General features: G+C 45.1%; 1 protein-coding gene across 1 annotated transcript in view; it reads left to right on the forward strand.

Annotated features, from left to right (window-relative positions):
* The window catches only part of LOC119400519 (tachykinin-like peptides receptor 86C), a 50,872-nt gene extending 25,561 nt beyond the window's left edge, over window positions 1-25,311 (forward strand). Inside the window, exon 3 of the mRNA XM_049419014.1 lies at window positions 25,074-25,311. Coding sequence (XP_049274971.1) covers window positions 25,074-25,311 — 238 coding nt within the window. The remainder of the gene's footprint in view (window positions 1-25,073) is intronic.
* The last annotated feature ends 223 nt before the right edge of the window (window positions 25,312-25,534 follow it).

The following is a 25,534-nucleotide window of genomic DNA, read 5'->3' on the forward strand; positions in this document are numbered from 1 at the left end:
CTTTATAACATGAAAGTTATGAAGTCGCCATTCATTGAAATGTTTGAACACAAAGATGTTGCTTCCCGCAAGTGAAGGAGAACATGCCCAGGGGCTGGCAGCTTCTTGGCTACGTTCGGGGTCAGCGTCTTGTGCAAACTGAGGTGTGCATAAGGTTCAGTACAGTTCAGTTTGCTTGCCTTAAGGGCTTCCCAAAGGAGGCATTACCTAAGGGGTGGTCGTACAATCTGGCGCATGGTTTACACATTCGTTACTTGCACAGTGATTTATTACATGATGATGAAACTAGGACGGCCAGGTAATGACGGCAATGTCAACAGGAAGGCCGTACCAGACTGGCAATTCGTGGGATAAATGAGTCAGAGAAAGTTGTGTGCAAGCGTGGGCATGCGACTTGCTAGAGATGACTAGTCAACAAAGGTTGCAACAAAGGAAAAAAAAAAGCAAAATTAACCTCTTCTTTTCTCAACGGAAGTTATTAGTGGCTTTTGTGCAAATGATCCTGCAGTTGTTTATGCTGCGCACCTGACAGTGCAGATGTGGGTGTTTTATTAGAACAAGTAACAGTACACGTTATTCGTCCAAAATTTATGCTGCGAGATCTGCCCGCATAGGCTCTAATTTTCTTGGCCGAGTGGACGCTATAGGCTTATAGACTACGCTGTTTTTTTTTTCTTTGTCCCAGCGGTAGAGAACTATTTCAGCCTTAGTCTTGGCACCCCGTAAAACTTAGGCCTCGCTATCTTCTCATCAATACAATCCTTTTTTTTAGCTCAAGCGTAATAATTAAAAGAATCATCCATCGTGGGCCAGGGTGTGTTCAACAAAAATGTACTGTGCATGTCCGCTGACCCTCCTTAATTTCGCTGAAAAAGATATATTTTGCTGCTCGAGTGCCCAGGGCCACGAAACAATTGTTAGTATTGCGAAAAATATTTTCCCTTAGTCAAAAAATTCGGAACTCTGCACTCAGCAGAACCGCTCTTTACGAATTCCGCGAAAATGGGATTTTGACGACATCCTACAGAAAAACTATCGTACCTATGAGCCTCAAAATTTTTCTTGACATATGAGTAACGTCTGTTTACAGAATGTTGTTATCTTACTAATTCATTGCGCATACTTTATTTTTAATTGACGTGAACAGCGCGTGTACTACACAAGGACGAAGAAACGACGAGGACTAGCGCTGACTTCCAACTGAAATTTATTAACACAACCATTTCTAAGAATTCTAAAATGCGGCACATTGCTCAATAACCTTCTAGTTACAGTTTTTTTTTCGCTTCGCGTCTATAAAACTCAGAAATTTCCTTGAGTGTTGTCACACATTAGTTCAACAATTGCGTTAAATATGATAGCCCAGAATGATGTCAAACGGAAACCAAAAATACATAAGTGAAGGGATGTCTCTAAAAATGCAATGATTTGAAATGCAATTAAAAGTAAGCCATCTTAGATTTTCTTTAAACACTACAGAATTAAACCCCAGTGCGTGCTACTTAATGTGCGAAAACATGTTGCATTATTTTTGTGACATCGGAGTTACAAAGCCGCCGAAGAGTCCAAATTGACGTTCACGCGCAACCATTTAAATGAGCGAGCATGTAACTATAATCGCGATTGTCATGATTTCTAGGTCTTAAGGGGAGATGCGGGTGGAAAAACGCGAGTTTTTTAAAAAAATTATCGATATTTTGTTTTCACCTGTTTTCTTAAGATTAGTATCTCTACTATTCCGGAAATAAAAATCAAGGTCGAGACTCAACTGGAAGTTTGTTAAAATTGCGTTTAAAGAGCACAAGGTGGCTGTTAAAAGACCGAGAGTGCGCTGTCTTCTAGCGCCTCGCGGCCGATAACGCGCGGCCGCTCGCCATTGTGGATCGCGTGAGATCTCGAAACAACCATGGTTTCCCGCGCTGCTGAAGCGCAAGCAAAAATAAAGAAAGCATGCTTTTGCCGCGCCTTTAGAGCGCTGCGACTGGCTTTTAAATCACGTGGTACGGATCGGGGACCGCCATTGACCGCTGCGCGCCTTGCGTGTTACGAATCCTACTTGCAGGGTCCGTGTATCATCGAGCTGCGCAGCTGAATAACGTTTCTCTCGCGTATTTATTTTCATCATGGACGAAGAGAACCGTAGCAAGCGCAGTCACCGGCCAGTGAAGTATCGCTCGGTGAACAAATTTCGAGGAGGCCAGCGCAAATCGAAGCCAAACACTCGCCGAATGGCAAGTGGGCCTGCTGCCGCGAGGCCTAGAGACTTTGACGGCGATGCTTCCGACGAGTTTGCCGTGGCGTTCGAGTATGTCAGTGCCTCTCAAAGAGAAGATCGGACTCTTCAACGACGAAGGAAAGTCACGGTAGATAGAGTTTTCCTTGATCGCTGAGATAACAGCGTTGAACATCCTCGTGATCGGTGCAATGTGTCCAACGTGTCACCGTTCGGCAATACGCGTCCGGGAACCAGCTTACAAACGCAACGGGGTCTTTTCTGGAACTACAGTGCGAGAACAGCGAGTGCCCCGAAAGTATTCTTTCGATTACGTTTACGTTGCGGCGAGTTGCTTCGAGCAAGGAGGCCAGCGCAAGCGCGGCGAGTAACGGACCGATCGCAAGCAGAACCTACGCCAGCGGGAGCTCACGCAATAGCTAATCTGCTCGAAAGAGCTGTAAATGAGAAAATTATGGCGCTGGCTCATTTTAGTGGCAGTGGCTACTAGAAGAACAATTTTCCTCTTTTGCGTGCAATTTTGATTGGATTTCGTTACCTCTTTCATAAATAAACATCCAATTTTAACTTTGAACTTTGTTTTTCTCAAAACACACTTTTTGGCAACTTTTTTAGTGTGCCCCTCTTGTTTTTGGTACTTCTAGTGCTCGGATCTGTATGAAACTTTCCCCAAAGTTTCTCTAAGGTGTGTGGAGTGCAGTTAGCTCCTTTAAATCTCAATATTGCGTATGCAGATTAAAAACTTCGCAGGTAAACATTTACTGGGGTCTGAAAAATATGGACTTCCCAGTAAATATTTTGTATGCATTTTCTGGATAGTTTTCGGCACTCTACAGTTCAAATGGGACAATGTGAGCCATCAATCGTCAAAATGTATAGAAGTTGAAGGATCGAAAATGGGGGGGGGGGGGCACAAGGCCTATATTTTGCACATTTGTCACGTGCAGAACAAAAAGTGTGAAACGTGCAAAAAAAAACTAATTATATATTTGAAATCAGCATAAAGAGCTCTACAAATAGGCCAAGTTTCGCTGCTCTAGAGTGAACATTAAAAAACGTGTCTTCCAGTAGCATGTCCCCTCAAGTACTTTTTCTCGTGTTCACGAAATATCAAATTGACAGAACAAAGATGAAGAGTTGCTTTAATGTGCAAAGTTGCCCATATTCCTGTTTGTATTCTCGTAGCATTGTTCCAGGCGAAAGCAATTATCGGAAAAAGTTCGTCTCGATGCACACTCGAGTCAGGTTTTCGTATGCAACAGTTTATTCAGCCCTAATGCGTACAGGACGCGAGACAGGCATTGAAGGAAAACTCAGTCGACGCAGAATGTGTCGTGGAGACGGCATCCACAATCTCCGCCTTTTAGCGCCAGGTGTGGGGCGTCCCAAAGAGGCATTTCGCCTTCACCGCCATCTTCAAAGGAGAAAGTTCTGTTGTGTAAATGGCTAAGTTTAGCTTCTCAGTAGCATTTTACCGGCAACAAAATTTATCACAGACACAGATACATCTGTACATTTCACGACGATCTCTTTGAAGAGGCTGAAGCAGTTTCCAAGACAGAAGGAGTTTCTTCTGACATAAGACCTATGAAGAAGGTGTTATTGAAATCTTTTATTCTCCGAAAGTTACGCTTATAGCTAATATTTTTCTTGTGCTTATCCAGATAGCGCTAAACGTTCGCTGTGAGCTGTGCAACTGAGCCATAAATCACAGGGGAGTGAAAGAAGCGCATTGAATACTCACATAGGCTGCTCAGTAGAGGACTGCCGCACAGTCGACTGCACGACTGACGGACGTGAAAGCTGATGCGCTGTAGGGATGCGGCGTAGAGAAACTTTCAGAGAATAAAAGATTTGAATAACACCTTCTTCGTGAGCCTTATGCCAGAAGAAACTGTCTCCTTCTTGGAAACTGCTTCAGCCTCTTCGAAGAGATCGTCGTAAAATGTACAGATGTATCTCTGCCTGTCAAAAATTTTATTCCTGACCAAAATGCTGCTGAGGAAGTAAGCTTAGTCATTTATTTATTAGACATTTATCCTCTCAAGATGACGGTGAAGGGAAACGTCGTTGTCGGACGTCGGCGGAAATCGTGGGTGCCGACTTCAGGACACTTTCTGTGCCGAACCAGTCTTCCTTCGATGCCTGCCTCGCGTCCTGTGTGCATTAGGGCTGAAGAAACTGTTGCATCCCAAAACTCGACTCGGGTGTGCATCTAGACGAACTTTTTCCCATAACTGCTTTCGCCAGAAACAATACTACTGTAATAGTACGACGAGTACAAACATGCATACGTACAGATTTGCACTTTAAAGCAACTCTTCGTCTTTTTTTTTTTGTCAATATATGTTTCGCGAACACGAGAGAACATATTTAAGACCTAAAATCACGACAACCTCAACTATACCTACATGCTCGCTCATTTAAGTGGTTGCGCGTAAACGTCAATTTGAACATGTGGTGGCTTTGTAACTCCGATCTCACAAACATGGTGCAACATGTTTTGGCACGTGAAGTTAGAGCACGTGCTGGGCTTTAATTCTGGCGAGTTTAAGAAGAATCGAAGGTGGCTCTTTTTATTAAATTGAATTTCAAAATATTGCATTTTTTAGAGACGTGCCTTCACTTATGCATTTTTGGTCTGCGATTGCCATCATTGTCGGCAATATTATTTAACGTATTTGTTAAACTAATGTGTGGAAACGCTGTGAAAAATGTTAGAAATTCTGAGTATTAGAGACGCAAATAAAAAAAATCTAAAACTAGAGCTTTATTGAGCAATGAGCCGTCCTTCCGATTTTTCGCCATAAATTACGGCCAACAAAACTGAAACATAACAACACTTTGTAAACATGCGTTACTCGTAGTTTGCCAAGAAAAACTTTGAGACTCACACCTACAATAGTTACTCTGTAGGACGTCGTCAAAATTCCATTTTTGCGCAATTCGCCGAAAGCGGTTCTGCCGAGCGCAGACTTCCGAATTTTTTTGACAAAGGCAGCGTTTTTTTTTTCGCAAAACTCAGAATGGTTTGGTGGTCTTGGGAACTCGGACAGCAAAATATATTTTTTTTAGGAAAATAAAGAGGGTCCACGGACATGCACCAACGTTCTTATCTGAACACACCCGCCAGGACATTTTAAGCAAGATTATTCCGATAAGCACAAATAATTTGTACTAGGCATATCAAGATCAATACTTCATGAATTGCCAATGTTTCACGAAGGGTATTTACGAATAATTTGTTTATGTTACATATTCTGATTTACTAAATGCAGCCGGCCCCAGTCCTCGGGGTGCAAACAAACTTTAGAGGTCATATTAGTAGGCATGCCATCAATATATAGGAAATAGAGGAATGCGCTTAGCACTGACCGCTGTGGAACCGCTGATGAAACATTGAGTTCAGTGGGATCAAGGAAAACAAAGGCTACATACTCCGAACAGAGGTTCAAGAAACGAGCAGTCGTGTTGATCAGAGTTTACTGAAATAACGTACAGTTTGTGCAGGAGCCTAAAATAAGTCATTGTGTCTGACATATTCGAAAAGTAGATGAAGTTGGCGTCCAACTGATATCTGATATCCAAATCAACGCAGATGTCATGGGTGAATACAATTAGTTGTGCTACAGTGCTGAAACGACGTCTGAACCCGTGCTGCCTGCTGTTTAACAGGTTTCATGTGCTGGGAAATTCCGTAATATGCTTGTGAGTGTCTTCTAACATTTGTAATGCACATAGGTAAAATAAATGGGATGATCATCGCAATGGTGCTGCGTATTTCCTCATTTTAACACTAGAATATCCTTGGCTGGTTCCATGAAGGGTAGCCACACTAAGACTGGGAGATTTATTAAAAATAATTGTTAGGTACTGCGCCCATCTCCTGGAATAATGATATAGAGATCCATTTTGGAATCCATTAAGGCCAGGATGGCTTTTAATATCTATAGATTGAGCACGACATGTAGAACAGCATTAAGAATGCCGGTAATGTCTTGAATAGATCTGTGCGAACCACTTTTAGAAGAAAGAACTTTGTGATTATCCAGAATAACTGTTTGAAAGTACTCATAGAACAATAGACATTAGAAGAGGATTATCAGCCTAATTATAAACCGTTATGGACTTAGTTGAATCTGCATTTTATAAGACAGAATACCAAAATTTTGTAGGGTTGTCTTTAAGGCATCGAGAGCGTTGCACCTGAAAGAATTTTCCACTGAGTCGGTCTTTAGACAAAGCTGCTCCATTGACTTAGGGAAATGGGGAAAACTTTCGGGTTTTGTCGGGCCCTTAGGACACCTGAGGCTTTGTGCACGATGTGAAAGGCGCACTACATGTCTATCTATCCACGGAATGCGTGGACTTTTCTTCTTTGTTTTGTACGAAACGAAACACTCAATACGCACTTTCGATATATCCCCGAAGAAGCTGACAACTCTATCAACGTCACTGCTAACACTCAACATCTCAAACGTGTAGAAATTACCAAGCAGCGCTACTATGACTGACGCGTCATCTGTTTGTTGGGGTCACGAAAGGGGCTAAAAAGTTGCTTCAGCTGTGAAAACATGAGCAATACGATCATACGTCAAGCGCAGGCGGCGCCATATTTCTGCCCAGTACAAATGAACCCATATCTGCACCTTTCAAGTTAGAAAATATTGTAATAAAAAAATTACGGCAGCTTCGCAAGTGGTGCCAAGCCTGAAGGAAGTGCGGAGTGGGGCGGCCTGCCTATGTTTCTCTTTATTTTTCTCTTCCTTTCTCCTTTTTCTGTTTCTCGCTGTTTTTCCTAGCTCTATTTTGTGTGTTTAATTATTTGTGTTTTTCTGTCTCTATCCATTTGTTCCTCTTTCTACCTTTCTTTCTATTTCTTCATTTTCTCTCTCTCTCTCTATTTCTTGCTTCCTAATTCTTTCTATTTGTTTCTATCTATATATATCGCTTTCTCTCTCTTGCTTTTATTCTCTCTTTTTCATTCTCTTTCTTTCTTGCTCCCTCTTCTTTCTATCTCTCTTTTGTGTCTGTTTCTATGTCATTCTCTCTATTCCTTTCTCTGTATTTCTATTTCTGCCTCTCTTCCTTTTCTTTATCTCTATTTGCATCTCTTTCTCTCTGTATTAGTTCTCTTGCCCATCAGAGTTATTGAATCCCACGCCGGAAAAATCGGCGCACGTGTTCTCGGAGCGAAGAAGAGGACGAAAAAGAGGTCGCTTTGCACGGACTCACGATCAACTTTATGAGCTGCGCTGTTAAATGTGTACGGCATTTCAACACTAATATAGAGACAAATACCCACGTACACCAGTAAAAGTTCACACGATGGGGATCATATGAATCTTCACTTTTTGCCCGCGTGGGGCGCTAAAAGTCGTGTTGCGTGACTTTAGTGAAAAAAATAAAAATATAAATCCGCGTTTTGTGAGAAAAACAGGCTTCGTTTTAGTCAATACAGTAGACGATCTTTCCATTAGTGGGGTTGTCTCAATTCGTGCTCTGAGTGGTTGTCTGTCCTTTTAATGTTGGCAAGTCAACACATTGAAATTATCGCAAATGAGTTCTGAGGAAAAAATATCGGATAATGTTTTTTTTTTCGCTAAGAAAATAGGCAGATTCTTTGAGACTATACAAGCAGCCGGGATATGCGCTATCGTGCAGCTATTAAGTACACAGGATGTTCAAAATTAAGCTTTATGGTTTTCTTAAAGTTAAGCACTAGGAGGTACGTCAGAACCACCTTTGCCGATAAGTTTTTTATCCAGGAGGACACAAAGTAAATAATTATCGCTGTCAGCCACCCAATGATCTAAGATTGAAGAATGAACTTTTTAATTAGTGCAGCAAGTGGGCATGTCTGAATTGAAAAGTTGGAGGCAGTCACGCTTCTACACAGTTCCACTTGGAAGAATCCCTCTAGCATGTCTTTGCCACGAGATGTCCCGCTGCAAAGTTTAATTGTGGTTTGCATGATTACGCATGCAAAACAGTGAGCACTGGCGCAAAGCTCCTCCCGATGTGCCGCGGCAGTTGCGTGTGGCGTTTAATCAGACAACGGGTCGAAGGCATACACAAGGTGATAATAGCCAGCAATGATTGCTCGTCACATCGGGGAGGAGCTTTGTGCCAGAGCTCACGGTCTCGCATGCGCAATCATTGAAACCGCAATTAAACTTTGCAGCGGGATATTTGGGGGCACAGACATGCTATAAGAATTTTTCCAAGTGGAACTGTGTAAAAACGCGACTGCCTTCAACTTTTCAATACAAACATGCCCGCTTGCTCCTCTCATTAGAAAATTCATTATTATTCAATCTTAGTTCATTGGGCGGCTGACAGTAATAATTACTGCCTCACTTTGTGTCCCCCTGGATGCATAACTTATCTGCGATGGTCGTTTTCAGGTTCTTCCCAGTGCTGAATTTTAACAAAACCATAAAGCTTAACTTTGAACACCCGGTATAATTCGCACCACTGAGATATAAGATTAAGGGCAGTTCGACTCCCGGCCATGGCGGGCGCACTTCAGCCATAGCGGTGGGCAAGAACACCCGTGTACTTATTTAAGTGCACGCAAAAAGCATCAGATAGTGGAAAATAATTCAGTGTCTCCCAATACCGGGCGCATCGTGATCATATTATGGTTTCGGCAAATGAGACCCCATGTTTTAAAACATTAGCACCTACAGTATTGAATAACACTTCAGGGACGTAAATCAAGAGCATATTCTACTTCGTGGAGGCTAAGAGAACCACGAAAGCGTTGACGGCAGCTGTATTTTACACGTGCACTCGCACTTGATGACGCCTGGATTAAAGGTGCGAAGCAAGCTGCCTTGTTTCGGTAAAACAGCGCGCTAACGTTCCGAGAACTCTGTCGCCATAAAGGCGTTAATTGTAGCGCTAGTTTGCTCTTAGTAATAGCGATTTCATTGTGGCTACAACGACGAGTCCCAGGAGACTAGTTACGTTATGTAGTTTCGTTTACAATTGAAATAAATGAAGCATGTTACCTCAATAAAAAACAAACAATGCAACCCCGTAGCCCGTCCGAGCTTGCATTCATGCTTCATGAAAGTGTTTTTTGTAGGCAGGCATGTAGAAAGCTACAGCCAGTTTAGCCTTGAGAATGTGTGTCAGTACTTTTAAGTCTAACGCATCTAGTGTTGCTCCTTTATTGTCTCGTAAAATGATAATGCCACGTGGTCTTTGAGCGAGTGGACCAGCTACACGCCTCTACGCCACCCCACACCTTGATATCACACAATCACGGGAGACACCTCCCTGACATCGCTCCTTGAGACCGCAGTCTTCTGCAACGAACGTGCTCCTCGGCGTCAGCAGGCCCGCACGGTCAACTTCGTGGTCGACAGCACTTTATATCGCCCAGTGCAAGCGTCGTTCTGCATTCCAGAGAGCTGCGACAGTGGGTAATGAAACTTGGGAATGTGGCTCCTTTAATTCATATCAGTGTTCTAGAGCAGCCCTATTGCGCTGATGAATCTCAATAGTTGGAGTCCATCGATCGTTCTTGAGCTCACCAACGCCCGTAAAGAATGTGATCGCGTGGTTTGCCGTGCAATTACGCGAGTATATATATTCAGACGCAGGCGCAAATTCAGTCACCAGGGCTCCGCGACGCACGCGCATATAAATACTCAGTAATCAATAGAATTAAGGTTCTACAAACGAAAAATTCCGGCAGATCCCACGCATTGTGGGAATCGATTTTATGGAAAGCAGTCACCGGGTGAATTAGTGTTTATAGCAGAAAAGGAAACTTCCGGCATGCATGACTGGTTTTAGACTGCGACTGCGCACTCAGAATAGTATATTAGACCTTGTAAGCCACATCGAACACCACCCAGAAGACGGCATTTCTACCCTTGCTCTATTCATGGACATCTCCAAGGACTATGACTACGTTTCACAGAGGTATATTATCGCCCAACAGCGATGCATGTGAACTACGAGCAATACTCCGGGGTTCATGCGCGCCTTTCTCAGCAACCGTATCATTTGCGTTCGCTTCGGCGACGCTGCTAGTGAGGCGAGGAGCATTTCTCGCGGTGTACCGGTGGGTGGTGTCCTCTCTCCTCAGTTATTCAACGTTGCTCTGGCAGGTCTGCAAAATGCAGTTTCCTGTCGGAGCGTACAACTGAGAATGTCAATCTATGCCAATGACATCGGCATCGGGGTCTCGGGATACAGCCACAAACGGCTAGTACGAATAGCTCAAGAAGCAATTTTATCCACTCAGACCCACCTGTCAACACGCGGTCTGTCATTAGCATCAGAGAAGTCCTCTTTTGTTCTACTTCCTAGGCGAGAACAAAATGCCATACGGCTGCAATTGAACTAGGGAAGCCGCCAATACGACAGGCTACAAGTAAGTGCCCGTTTCCTAGAGGTAATCTTGGACAACAAGCTATCATGGCGGAAAACTGTGAAGTAACTCTCAGAAATATCATTTCATCGACTTGAGGCCCTCAAGCGACTCGTTGGTATGCGCTGGGGAAATCACCCAGTCTATGATCGTATTTCATAGCGCCCTACTGACCAGCCGGGTACTTTACCAACCGCCAATCATGTGTCCATCAGAGACCCAATATGAATGATTTAAGCTCCTACACCGGAAAGACCTCCGCCTGTGTTCCGCAGGCAGCCACAAACAAGAGAATCTTACACGAGGCCTAGTCTCTACTACTACGTCATCTAGCATCCCCAGCAATACTGACCCAACTTCTACGACTGGGTGAGTCCTTAACTCTAAAAGCCCTCATCCGAAGACTTAGCACCATGCACAGATCGCATCTCTCTGCGGCGCTAAATACTTTAGATATCCTGGGTAATAAAAGCCCCCCCCCCCCCAAAAAAAAGGGAGCAAAGTGACCCGCCTTAGATGCTCGAAGGCGTTATTTGCGACCTCAGTATACCTGGGCTGCAATTCAAACGATCGACACTTTTTACTGAATCGCGTTGCTTCGTACTCGAGCATTTAGAGCTGAAGCATTCCAGCTATCTTCACGTACACAGTGACCATTCCACCAGTATCGACAATAACAGCTGTGCTCCGACATATTGGATTCGATCTATTGGAGCTTCATGGTTTGGCCGCTTCGACAACTCAGTCTCTACAGCAATTGCAGAGAGCAAAGCTATTACTGCTGCTCTTCGCAAGGTGAATAATGGACCCGCCATTAAAGTTGGTTCCTCACCCGTGATCCGAGGATCGCGATTCAGCCAGAGGCTGACCACCAGGCTAGTGAAGTTTTTACACTCGAGGTGCCCCGTCAGAGACGGTCGTTGTGGCGACTTGCAAGTCAGAGGCTTCGAGATTGTGGAGCAAGTAGTTTTATATACAGCAAAGGTTACAAAAAAGCAACATATTTACAAGGTATTTACAACTTCTGGCCGGCTACTTTGGACATCGTCCAACCTCGGGGGACCCGAGCACTGCATAGCCCAAACACCGCTCAGACCAGACTGCCCTTCTTCCCAAGGTCAAGCTTTTTCGTCTGCCTTTGAGCATCTACTTTCCCCGCATGCAGTCACGCGGTCCCGCCAACCTTGGCACGCCTATTCCTAGCGTCCATGCAGCTGCACCTGCGGGGATTGGGCTTTACCAAAGGGGAGGGGTGACATTCTGAGTTTTTCCGTGATAACGGGAGAGTTGCCCCACCGACTGTCTTCCCTCAGCACCAACTTGCATCTGGTGGCTGACCTTGTAGTCGAGTAATGGTGGCATTGTTCATTGCCCCGGTGGCCGCCGTCTGCAAGCCCCGCGCCTTCTCTCTGTTGGCGCGGGCGACATCGCGGGCATATAGGCACCAACGGCCTCCCCCGGCTCGCTGGTTTCTCCGAACCTTACACCGCCCAACGAGCTGTAATTCTCTGCGACTCTAAGTCGGCAATGCAACAACTCTTTCGAGGGCACCACTGAAAGACGCTACCAAAAATTAGGGGAGGAACGAAGCATGTACGGAAGAGTGTTTCAGCTCCACTAACGTGAAACGTGTGGAGGGGCGAAGCATGCAGTGTGCGCCAGTGTTTGCCACAGCAAAGTCAGTGCTAATGGGTAATAAGAGACAGAAGAAAGATTAGACACAGAGACCCGCAGTCCGCTTTTAGTTAACGTGTAGGCTGCGTTTTTTCAATAAAGAAGCTTGCTAGCATACGCTGCCTGCGCCTGCGTTGTCTTTTGCTGGCGAGGGCGCGTTTTCGTTCTTTTCGAACCGGTAGTTCAGCGTTCATCGCAGGAAATGCGTTTCCATAGTCAACGCTCGCCGTTCGCTCTCTCTCGCCACACGGCGAGTGCTGAGGCGGTGGCGTTCTCACTTGCGCTCAAGCAAATGGACCGTCACGACAGCAGACGACGATGCACGATGCACGCCGACACCCTAAGGTACTTCGCCCCTAAAACGACATCAAGACAACATTGCAGGAGATACCTTCGCATGTTGGTATCAGAGACAACGAAAGAGCAGATGCCTTAACGAAGCACTTTCAAGACAACCTACCGTCAGAGCTCCTGTCAATCAGGAACTACCAAAAGAGACAATTCGATGATATTTTCGTTCTTTATCGAAATCGCCCCACCAGCCCTGTGTCACAAGAGGACTTAGCCGCGCCGAGTCAACTCTGCTGTATAGAGCCTACACGATCGGCCTACACTCTTGCATGATCGTTTAAAGTAAAAGAAACGCTCCTTCCTCGTTGTGCACCGAGTGCAACGAAGTTGGGGATGTAGACCACTAAATCTGGTCCTGTAAGTGACTTTGCTCCGGAAGAGATAGACTAATGAACAATATGATGAAACGAGGGTTTCCCAGCGGATGCTATGAAGACGTGTTTTCTGAAGGTGTGCGGAAGACTCGTAAGGATTTGGCTGCTATACTTTTGCCTTTTCTGCGAGAGGCAGGTTTAAGTAATGTATGGTGAGACATACTGCACGGAAAGAGTCACTCAGGCGGAGCAACTGCCGGTCAGGTCTGCCAGGCTAACCCAGCCTGTGGCAACATCACCGCCACCGCCACCACCTTCAGCGAGTATCAGTCTATGCCCAATTTTCTTTTCTTTCTTGCTTTAAGCCAAGGGCTATGGCGTGGATCGGCGTATCTGCGTATTTTGAGTAGTTGCGTGCATATCATGGGCTTACCAGGAAGTCACGTTATTCATGCCATGACCTGCGAATTGAGTTTGCATGCACTCATGTCCTCTGCCAGTTTTGGTACATACCAAGTTAAGAAGACGACCCCGAAAACGCCAGGACATAGGCGGTTAGGTAGATAGATAGAAGCAATCAAAGTGCCTTTTGTCCGCTATGAAATGCTTGGCATTTAAAATACTTTCTACTTGCAGTTGTTTGTTTTCTACCTGTCGTGCAAGAGACAGATTTACGGATGTCTTATGGAGTCATTAGATTTTTTTTCTCCAGCTGTCACGAGAATTCAACATAGTTAATAGGAGCTGATGTTATCGGGAGGAGTATGAAAATGCCTTTTTTCTTCATACTGCAAACGGGTTTGAGCCTTTTAGGGAGTTTCGGGCTCGAGACATAGCGTGCATGCAAGAGGTACTACGCAAAACCCTTTCAAAAGGAGGTTTTATTTACATCCTTTTTTAAGGGAGTGATTAGACGGAAATAAGGAGGTAAATTTGTGTTTTTACTGAACTCATTTTGAGGGCTTGAACGGAACGCATTGGAAGTTTTTCTGGTTCTTTTGAGAGCTTTCAAAGCCTCCTTTTGGAGGTAAAGTTGGTGTTTTTGTGTAACCCATTTTGGGGGCTTGAACAGAGCGCATTGAGAATTTTTCTGCTTCTTTTGAGAGCTTTTAAAGCCTCCTTTTATACGAGGCCTTAGAGCGGTCGCGAAATGAAAAAAGAGTATATTTTAGGCACTACATGACGTTTACCGGCCAATTTCCGCTACTTTTCATCACTAGGACATGATAGAAAAGGGACATCAAACTATTTATGCACAACCGTGACATTTGAATACAAGTACGCACGACACAGGAATCGAACTCGCGACCACACGCACTCAAAGCAAGCACTATAACCATTACACCACAGCGCCACCACTTGCAAGCTTGCTTTTTTCATGGGCATATATATGTACCAATGTATATACAAAGCGGCTGGTAACCCGTCGGCACAACTTCGAACTTCTGTTCTTGTACCATCGGCGTGTGTTTGCTCTTGCGGAAGGTCAATACATAATTTGTGGGGCGTCATGCAGGCCGAGCCGATCGACGCAAACACCCTCGGCTCCGAATTCTCCGGTTCACCGTGTCGTGCCGCTAGAAAAACTATAAACGTGTGCCCTCTTCGCTCGCGCTAAATTCGTGAATACCAGCGTGACAAAGGTATCTTCAGATGAGCCAACGTATGTGCATTCCATGAGCGTATGCTGTGGAGCAATTTTCGTTATTTCTGCAGCCGCGAACTGCGCGCGTCCAGATGCGGCAGCGTGTTCTGAGCGGTTCGAAGACCGCCTGCGTTCTCATATGGAAGTTACACACGCAGATGCCCGATTACAAGGACATTGTAATGCGCCTACATTAAGTGCATTTAATGGGCGCGTACTGCCGCGATCTGCACGCAGGGGCAGCAGCGCGCTCTGAGCAGCTGAACGAAAATCTGTTGCCACAATTAGCGCTTATTCGCAATGCACTCTTTAGCGCGGCATGCAGTGGTCCTCTATAACTCATATTCACTATTTAGTTGCTTTCATAGTCGAAGACTACCTAATATCTTACTCATTAATCTTCGTTAGGCATCACGCCTCCGCGTTAAAGCGAATACCCGACGATTGCCCCAAGGTCAAGCACAACCTCCCCAAATTTACCAGTGACAGGTCCCCTGCAAAATAAAAAAGTTAATGTGCCTGCAGTTCTCTCTTGTGAACGCCCATGTGTACTTGGCCCTCCTCTAGCACAGATGATGTAGTACGAATTAAGAAATAGGCATTACCGCCTTCCTCAGTGAAACAGCGGTTATTCAGAAAATGATGGTTCTTTTGAATTACTAGTATGGTATTTTCACAGCAGCAGACAGGTTGGCTTGTTCGCAATTATGAAGTTCACATTCATAACACAGAAAGATGAGGACTGTAGCAAATATTCAAAAAAAACTGGGAAAACTCTATCATATGTGTACTCCTTCGACTACCTGCTCATTATGTTAAACTTCATTTATACAGCAGGCACTATCAATTATGCTAACATGGATGAAAGATCACTCAATATACGTTAGAACATTGATTTCTGCCTAACTTTCCGTTGTCTATCTGTCCTCTACAATGTGTCATAATGCGTGCATCATCTGTTCAACTCGTTTGGTAATAAAACACAAGCAGTTACATTGAGCAGGCAGTGTTTCAGCAATTTGTTTTCCATGCACAAGTTCATTTCTTTCATTTCTATGCACGACAAGCAGTCATACTTCAATTGATACAAGAACCAGTGGTTGCAATATTTTATTAGAATGAAAACAGTAGCAGTCACATGTCAATGTAAGGATATATATATTTCTGTCGTGGCGTACACAACCTACTCCCAATACTGAACACGTGCAACAACATGTACAGTAGAATCTGAGCACTATACATAAATCACAGCAGTAGAGCAACATGAAAGTGGGGTGTAAAATCATATCATAATGCACACTGACATGTGCACTTCAGCGTGCCAGTATGTAAGTACAATCCAAAGAAATGGGATACCCGAGAAACTTGGTGTCAGCCTACACATGAAGGCAACTAAATTAGTACAAAACGCTAGTATCACTTTTGAGAAATATGCAACCGTGAAGACAGGCAGGTTGTACGGTTTTTGTTGCGTTAGTTTGCCATATGGCATCAAAACATGTCACTCTTGATTGTGCAGTTAAGTTTCCTGTAGAAATGACGAAAATAGATCTGTAGTGTTGACTGTAGGTCCACTTACCAAAATTCATAAAAGCATTCAGCAATGCCCACAAAATGACAAGGTTGTCTTCACATATTGCTGTACATATTTACTCACAAGTATCTGAAAACCATCGTAAATTTCTGGACGTGTGCTTGCGAACTTGTCGGCATAATAACACGACTGCGATATACCAGTACTTCAAATATGCATAATTAGTACAGCTATGTTTCAATGTTTTCATGCCAGCCAGTGCCATCTGCAACTCTTAAGTTCTGCATCCTTAATTCCTCACTTTATGGCTTATGCATAATTACCCCATTGAAAATTAATCCAAGTATCATGGCTGCGAAGTCAACTTGGAATTTCGCAATCACATGGAGTGAACAAAATTCTCTTTTATATAGTGACTGGCGGCTTTGCACATTAGGACTTGATATGTCATGAGGTTGAATAAAAATTGACCACACGTGTATAGAGGCTGTAACACAGCCAGGACTTAAGTTCATAGTTAAACAAAACGCGAAAACAAAACCACGACACATAGAAACGAAGGGGACAGGACGACGCGCTGCTAACAACTGGCTTTTTTATTCATGTTCGTGCTCTTTCTGTGGATGTGTGATTATTATTTCTTGTAATTTTTTGTACTGTGTGTTTATATCTTTCTGTGGTTTCGATTAAACTTCAGTTGCTAGTAGCGCGTCGTCCTGTCCCATTCATTTCTCTGTGTTGTGATTTTTTTCGCACCTTCTTTAACGACGAGCATACACCAACTCGCCCAACTGTCCTGTTAGGACTTAAGTTTGCTGAATAACGCTGGCTCCACTCAGCCTCTTTTTAACACAATCCGAAATTTTAAAATGCACACGATATCGGAAAGGTTGCACACAGAATTGTGCATAACGCTCAGCCTCAATCCCAGTATTTGCTCAAATGTAGTAAGATGTACGAGATGTTCTACATAGTGTATAGTGAGGCACCGCAGATTGTTCTCGCAATCGTGGGCATTGGCAAGGGGTTCCAAATGAAGGCACTTGCCCCCCCCTCCCCCTAAAGACACACCAGCACTTGGCCTCACCCAAGCTACACCAGTGCTCTCCCCTTTACCCGGCCGCTATGTTACACCAGCTTCCACCCCCCAAGACAAAATCCTGCCGACGCTCATGCCCACAGTAGACTGTTTTGAGCACAAACAGGTGGGCGAGCATGTATTGCTGCTTTTGTAGAAGTTTATTGCTGAATATTGACACAAGAAAGAAGCCCATAAAGTTTTCTGTATCCCTAAAATGATTGCCTTAACCATGAATGTCTTAACCAGACTCGCACTTGACTATCCTTATTGCAGACGTTTTGACAAAATACAAAATAAATACAAAATTGAGATACTGCTAATATTTCCTTGTGAGCTTTTCACTTAGTTTACACAGGGCGAAAAATCCACACAAGTAAAAAAAAATACGAAACAACACCAGAAGTGTACCCTTGTCATGTTTACCATCATTCGGGTAGTTTTTGATGTAAGTAAAGTAATCATTACAAGTCCACTTTAAAAGGGGTGTGAATGTTGGTAAGGTCTTCTTGATCAACCGCAGCTACTCTGTTTAGGAGTGAAGATTGGGCAACTTGGTATTGATTCATGGCAAAAAAAAAGCCCAGTGCACTTCTATGAGTATAAAATGAGGCCTGGACACAACAACAGCACTTTCACCATGTCAAAGTGTGTCACCAGGTATAATACTGTGTATTGATCATAAAAACTATGGCAACATAAGGCAAAACAGCAAAATAACGAGAGGGAATAAACAAGGTGAGTCAGCAACGTGGTTCAAAACAGATTCAACTGACTTGTATCAATGCAAATAAATTAGACTTGCACATCTCCTAATGGCTAAGAATATGCACACGCAACCTTGGCAAGTTCCACTGCTGATATGTGACTAATGAAATTGCATTGCTTCCATGCCGTCCAACGGCTGTTCATTGTTTTCTGTTTTCACTGTTTTCTGGTTTTCATTGTTTTCGCTCTTTGTTCACCCTTTTTGATTTTGTCACTTTGCAGTTCGCGTATGTGTTTTGCCTTTCAACGTGCACATGTTTCTGCTGCTCTGTCTTTTATTTTTTTGCTCAACAGTGCCTCATGCACTTCTCAAGCTACAATTGTAGCTTTTAGCTCGAGGCGCATTTCTTTTATTTTGCTGGGATAAACGTTCATTCATTCCAAACCATAAAATGCATGTGCTTCACAATACACAGTCACTTAGCAGATGTCTGTCACATAATATGGCGTTCATTATATCGCTTTAACGTGATTTATTTTTTCTAGCTAAATGAATGCAGATAATGACGTTTATGTGCCTAGACATTATATTTTACTGTACCTTGATACATATGTATCAAGGTACAGTGCATATGTGCCTGAATATGGTATTTCAGGAGACAGGCAGAGTGCGCAATCCAACTTGTTGTCGAAAAGTCTTCTCACTTGCTGATAATCTGTGCTTCGGTGGGTTCTCACAGTTGCATGGCGGCAGAAGGATGTTCAGGGTAGTTCACATTATCCAAGGTACATGCTGCAAAACGAGAGCGCACAGATATGTCACACGCCAATGCGCACAAATCGACACTGAGACGAAGGATCAGAGTTCAGAGTTCAGAGTTCTTTATTTGCACGTAATAATGGTAGTTACAATTGGGGATTGTACAAATACAGAGGGAGGTCCCAAAGTAAACAGACTGTACAGGGGACCTCCCATAAGAAATGAATGAACAAAAGTATGTTTAATGCAGCTAAATATGTACACAAAGTACACAATATGTACACAAGAGAAACATATGAAGTTTGAGAACAGAATAAATGGAAAACTAAGTTGGCCTTTATGCACATTTCATCACATGATAACGTGATATCTGCAGCCTTCTTTTTGCTTTAGTGTACATTGCCTGAAAGCATTCTGCTTCATTCATGCTTTCGTAAGCAAGAAAATTATATCGTGCAAACGCCTTTTTCAGAGCGCACTCGTGCGTGGATTGACTGGTCGTGCGAAGCACGAGCTATATTCACAAGAATTTCAAAACACGCATCACACATCGTCGCTATGTGTTCTTAATTACTTTTTTTTTCTTTTTGACTGCACTTTTCACGCGACGAAGTGCTCTGAACGACACCTACAGGTTCCTGAGCGACGATAAGACGCGCAAACAGAGAGAACATAAGTATTACTTACAATTTTTGTTTCTGAATGTGCCAACCACGCAGAGTGCCCATCATCTGCTTGGTAATACACAGCGGCGCTCTCGCTTGAGTCGACGGGCCGTCGCAATTATCCCACTCGCAGTGCGGCACGTTGCACTGTCGTCAAACCAGATAACTACTATAACGCTGTCAAACCACGCATTTCACATCCAGCGGCGAGAACTCAGTCGGCTGCAAGCACAAAACTCGCACACACGGCCGACACAGCAGATCACTTGATAAGTGGCGTCAGCCAAGGTGCGATGTGGCGAATACCGCGACGGCTCCGCTTAGGCATCATGCCGCCGCGGGCAATTAGGAACTTCAACGACTGTGTTCTCGCGTTTCTTTCTTGTTTTCTTGTTTTGGTTTCTTCGCGCGCGCATGCGTCGTGAAGTTTCGCTTCGGTAGCGCCTCTGGCGCCTCGTTTGACTTGCTCTTGAGCTGGTGGCTGGCGGGCCGCAGCTGCTGCAGCCGCCAAGGTCAAAGGGTGCTCTCGCTTTTTCTCGGAACGCATACAGGACCCGTTCAGAGGGGCCTCTCGAGGAGAGTCGCGTAGATCTTTTTCTTCGGGCTATCTATACACAGGATTTTGTTCAGTGTCTGAAGCATACCGCTTCTAGCCATTATGTTGTACACAAGCGTATACTCAATATGCGTGCGGTGCCGATCGGCCACATCGAGGGTTCGCAGGCTCTTCCATGTAGTTTATTTTTTTTATTTCTCTGTTTTACTCCCCCCTCCCCTGCCCCCGCACAGCGACGTATATGCCCGCCAGCACTGAAGACATTATAGAAAGCTTCGGAAAATATAGACAAAAACGTGCCAGAGACGTGAGATGGGAGTTTTTTGTTCGTGAACTCCATTTGACGAATGGCGTCAGGTAGTGAATTTACCTCCTTTATCCCACATAAATTTGTAACGAAGTAAAATTGAGGACGCAGAATCTTATTACACCCACCTCATTACACCCTAATGGAGTACCGTCTAGATGCAGGCAGTATTAAGGAGGATCGTGGCCCTAAAACGGCCAATTTGGCTAGGTATCGTTTCCAATGCACAGCTTAAGACGTAGCACGGTACGTGACCGTGAACAACAAAAAAGCATGTTCCATCCCCCCTTCAAGGGAATGGGCTTAACAAGAAAGTGGACCGTCATTGTTTATTGTACATTGGTGTATGAGAGCTTGCACAATGTCTGTTGGTATTTGGCTGCTATAGCACCATTTGACGTGGACGCACCTACGTTGACGCCTAGTGGCACATCTTGATCCCGACGACTAACGCCAAAGATTATGGTTTAACCCTTGTGGTAGCTGAAATAGTTAACATACATCTGGACACATCATATGCTGAATCCCGCACGAAGATGGCATCAGAAAGCATATAACGCTGGTACTATAGATATGTACTCATTCATAGCGTCGTCGTTTGATGAGATAAAGGCCAAATGTGCGCGCTCCCCATTAATAGCTAGCTAGGGTAACCTACGCCTGTTGCTCACGCATACACTACGACACTGCGCTTGAGCACCGCGGGACGCAAATGTTCGTAGCTGGAGCTGTGAACGCGGGAATACGTTCCGTTCCCGGTGCACCGAAAGCTGAAACTACCGAAGCGCTCACTTTCGACGCTCGTTAATCTCATGACGTGGCCTCCGACATTAGCTCCGGCAAAGAGCAACGGCGCATTGCCGGAGCTAGCTTCGTATGCCACAGTCATGCTATAGTACTTCACGTCCCTGATCGAAGACGGCGACACCATCCCCGCCAAGAATTATGACTGTGAAATGGAGAAGGTGTGAGAGACATATAAAGTGCGTTTGTGAAGCCTCATGCACAAGTGTCGGTGACGCGTTGATTAGTTTCCCGGAATTATCGGCGCGGACCGAGAGCTTGTGGGTTCGACGCTCAGGCCCAATCAAATCAACAAAACTTCTTCTGGTGTTTCTTTTTCATCTGTATTTTGCTGACGTGTTTCTGTTCCGATACTACGTCAGTGAATCCATATTTAAACTTTTTTAGCGCGCACAAAAGACGAGGACAAGAAAGAGACACACGAGCGTATAGTTGTTTATGGGTATTTTTATGTATCGTTCCTTTCAAAAATAAACAGTTGAGAGTTAGCGCTCGTGTGTCTCTTTCTTGTCCTCGCCTTTTGTGCGCGCTAAAAAAGTTAAATATGGATACATACCAACTTGCCCAACTATCTGCCATACTGCAATACGTCAGTTAAGTCTTGGGGGACCCCGGCGTACAATGGTTTCGTGTTAAAAACGGAAGAGTTAGTGCGCCACATGCCGCAGTGACCGCGACTTAAATGACGCTAAATATTTATTGAACGATTTCACGCATATATTCGCGGAGGCATAGCGATATCAGTTTCACACGACATACCTTATCTTAAATAAGCGATTATTCAATAAATGCACTAGGTTCAATACAGTTCATAGCGTGGGGGTCCAACATCGAGAACGCACGCAAAAGGGCAGTGGAATGGAAATTTCCGAAGACGTCGCTCTGTGTCACCATGCCTCGAACCAATAATCATAGAATCCCCTGTGGTGGCGCAGTCGTTACGGCAATCGGATGCTGCCCCGAAAGACGCAGGTTCGATCCCGGTCGCACTGCTATGGAGGCGAAGTGCTAGATGTCATTGTACCGCGCGGTGTCAGTGCACTTTAAACAACCCCAGGTGGTCGAATTATCCAGAGTCCTCCACTGCCAACTCTCTCATAGCAATGAAAGCTTTGGGACGATATACCCCATACAGCAGTCTGTAGAAGAACATGTGTCTGGGCGAGTTCGTACTTGCTAACTGACATTTTTGTAGCGCTTTAGCACAATCACAAAACAAAGGAACACATGTGTTCCTTTCTTTTGTGGTTGTGCTAAAGCGCTACAAGAATGTTAGTTAGCAATCTGTAGTCGTGTAAGGTGTTTGAACGCGTTTCCTTCTAAGCATATAGTGGTTTGGTAGTGCAGCGATTTGCGCGATTTGCCTGATTTGGTGTTTATTCACTTTGTAATGAAGTGCGAACATGCAAGGGTTCGGCAAAGAGCGGACAGCTCTTTACATGTGTTTGCCCTGTATTAATGAAACCATAACTTTACAAGTAAACCATTCTACCATTTTTATCAAAGGTGACGCAGAGGGGAAGACCCACTGAAGGCATGCGCTGCTGTATGTGTTTTATACTGGTGTCACACGGTCGCTTTTGATTAAGATCGGGCCTGATCCGGAACAAATTTTTTATCGTGAATGGCTCATTTACAAAAACGTAAAAGGAAGTCAATTACTGCTGAGAAGTCTGATCTCAATCGAGCTTAATCGCGATCAGCAGCTTACCGTGTGACACCGGTATCATTAGTCATTATGGTGAGCCTACTTATACACAATGCTGAAAGAGGGCCGCTCCCATGGATCTACGATTACCCTCTAATGCATACGAACTGCAAACGTGGCATTCAAAATGTGAATGCAGAAAATAGATACGGATATGGATTAGCATTTGACCATTCTTTGCAGGCTGTCGCACCGTTAATTTGTAGTTGAATACTCCAGCGATTGCGTTCTTACATATCCCGCCACGGTGGCCCAGTGGTTATGGCGCTCGAGTGCTGACCCGAAAGTCGCGGGATCAAATCCCGGCGGCGGCGGCCGCATTTCGATGGAGGCGAAATGCGGGAGCCCCGTGCACTGAGGTGTAAGCGCACGTTAAAGAAAACCAGATGGTCAACATTTTTTAGAGCCCTTCATTACGGCGTCGCGCAAAATCATATCGTGGCTTTCGAACGTAAAACCCCAACTACTACTACTGTGTCGTTACATGTGGCATCAGTAATCCCCAAATCGAAGGTGTTGAGCTACATTCGAGTGTATCGATAGCGATTGTAGGCACACTCTGAGCGAAAACTTGTCGCCGGCGTTACCGTAATCTTTCCCGCGACTAGTGCGATAAGATGCTGTCACGCGGCGAGCACGGTACACTTTGTGATCAAAGAAAAGCGTGGAAGGGAGCCGGCGCATTAGCACGCCACGCACGAGGCGAAATAGGATTCAGGAGAAGGAGATCTTGCGAAAAAGACGCTTTTTTTTCTTCCCTCAACCTCTCCTCTTCCTGAATCCCATTTCGCCTCGTGCACAACGCGCGAACGCGCTGGCTCCTTCCACGCTTTTCTTTGATCACACCGAGTAGTGTGTCGTTTGGGTAGCAGATTAGCTCTCGCGGATAAGAGGGCGCATGTGTCTTGAGATGTGTGTGCCATAGCGGAATGACAGCGAGGGTGGCAGGGTAGCGCGAGGTGAAAATGGCCCGTAGGTGAAGTGCGTGTCTTCTCCTTTAGTCCGCAGTGCCACAGTCGAGTGGTTACAGCGTCTGCCTCCACTACGGAAGGTATGCTCGGTTCGATTCCCAGTGCCGCCGGGCACCCACCGGCTTCTCTAATGAAGAGAGAGGTACCCCAGCCTGGCTATCGGCGTTGTGGGTGCTCATTTCAAAAGAAGGTGGCCTCATCTTGCTGTTCTCTTCTTTCACTCTCCTTCCTCTGCACTCAACGACGTTTTGCTGTGCTCGCTTATGTGTTTCAGAAGTAACCGTCATTCCGGTCCTCAAACCACTGCCGCTATTACGATAGTCAAAGTGGCAGTGCCGCAGTGCCGTTTCTCCGCGCAGCAACAGTCGTAAAAAGTGCGTAAAAGCTGGACATGGAAGCAAATGCTGTGCAAGTAGAGGTGTCTGCGTGCGCGCTGTCTCAGCGCGCCTAATGTTGGAGGTCGCGCTAACTCCTGGAAGCAGGAGGCAACGCTATGCGCATGTTCGCTTCTGTTTGCGATTTTCACCGCAGCAACGTAAAAAGAAGTGGAAGTGTTCGCTCTCATCGAGTGAGATGTGTTCTTCTTTAACTGCACGTGCCAGTGGCCATGTTCAACTTTGTTAGTAAACTAATTTTTACCGCAATATATAGGGCCGGTGATAATATGAGCATCTGTGCCGTTGCCTTACATATTAGAGCAGAGGTCGGCAACTGACGGCCCGCGGACCGCATGTGGCCCCCGGCACAGTATCAGAACGCCACGCCCCTTCCTTTGTCTCTTCTAATCTGAAGGCCGACTTGGCAGTTTTGACCTCATGTGGGGTATTCGCTTGCAGCCTATGTTTGTTGATTGAAACCTTGTGACATGCGTGCATGAAATTAACATTATTTTTATTCGCATTTTATAAAATAATGTAAATTCAACGAATTGTTACCCTTGCGTGCAAAGCCCCCCCCCCCTGCCCCCTCCCCCCTTCCGATTTGCCATCCGGCCCCCTCTGTATCGGCTTCATGCAAACTTGGCTCGCTGGCTCGAAATGTTGCCGAACCTTGCATTAGAGAGCTTTAGTGCCGAGGCCCCCAAGGTGCTTGCGTACGCAAGCGCTTGGGTTTCTTTGTGTTTTTCTTGGGTGCAGCTGACGAGCAGAAGAAAGTGGGAATATGTACAATAAGGCGCATAAATCGCACGGACCCAACTGCTAGGGGTCTCCAGCACTAAAACGCTGTATTGTAATCGCTATCACTGCTTTTACCCTCACGGCGAAACTGCAGCGTCTTTCTTTTTTTCTTAATTCGGTATCCAAATATTTATTAGGCGTTGTATTCCAGTCGTCGCAGTGTTGATGTTAATTCCAATTTTATTGCCCGTAACACAGGTTCAAGGCCTACTTTCGCGCCTTCGTGTGTGGCCCCTGTTCCTCCAAGCCCGCCAGAGCCAAAGGGCGGAGAGGCCGCCAGGCCCGGGTGAGGACATTGCGGTGCGGCTCCGGAAAGTGGACGCAGAGCTTCAGCCTCAAGAGTGGCATCAAATTCCCATCCTCTCCGGAGGATGGGGAACCGCGTCGGTCAAGCAGAGGAGAGCCACTCGTAACTGAGGACGACGGCCGCGGCTGACATCGAGATACTAGCATGCTGCTTTGCTTACACTTGACTGGTCTAACTTGTCCCGCCTGTACTCAGCAGCGCCGATGTGCACTGAATAACTCAAGTGAGCTTTGTAGCTGCTGACGACGGCTATTAAATGTGATTGATGTCAATGTGCATTGTGATGTACGTTCACGGAAGTTGCGTGAATAAATGTGATCTTCAGCGAGATCTGGCTGCTGCTTCTTTGAGT

Source organism: Rhipicephalus sanguineus, chromosome 1 (genome assembly GCF_013339695.2).
Source record: "Rhipicephalus sanguineus isolate Rsan-2018 chromosome 1, BIME_Rsan_1.4, whole genome shotgun sequence".
Taxonomy (NCBI): domain Eukaryota; kingdom Metazoa; phylum Arthropoda; class Arachnida; order Ixodida; family Ixodidae; genus Rhipicephalus; species Rhipicephalus sanguineus.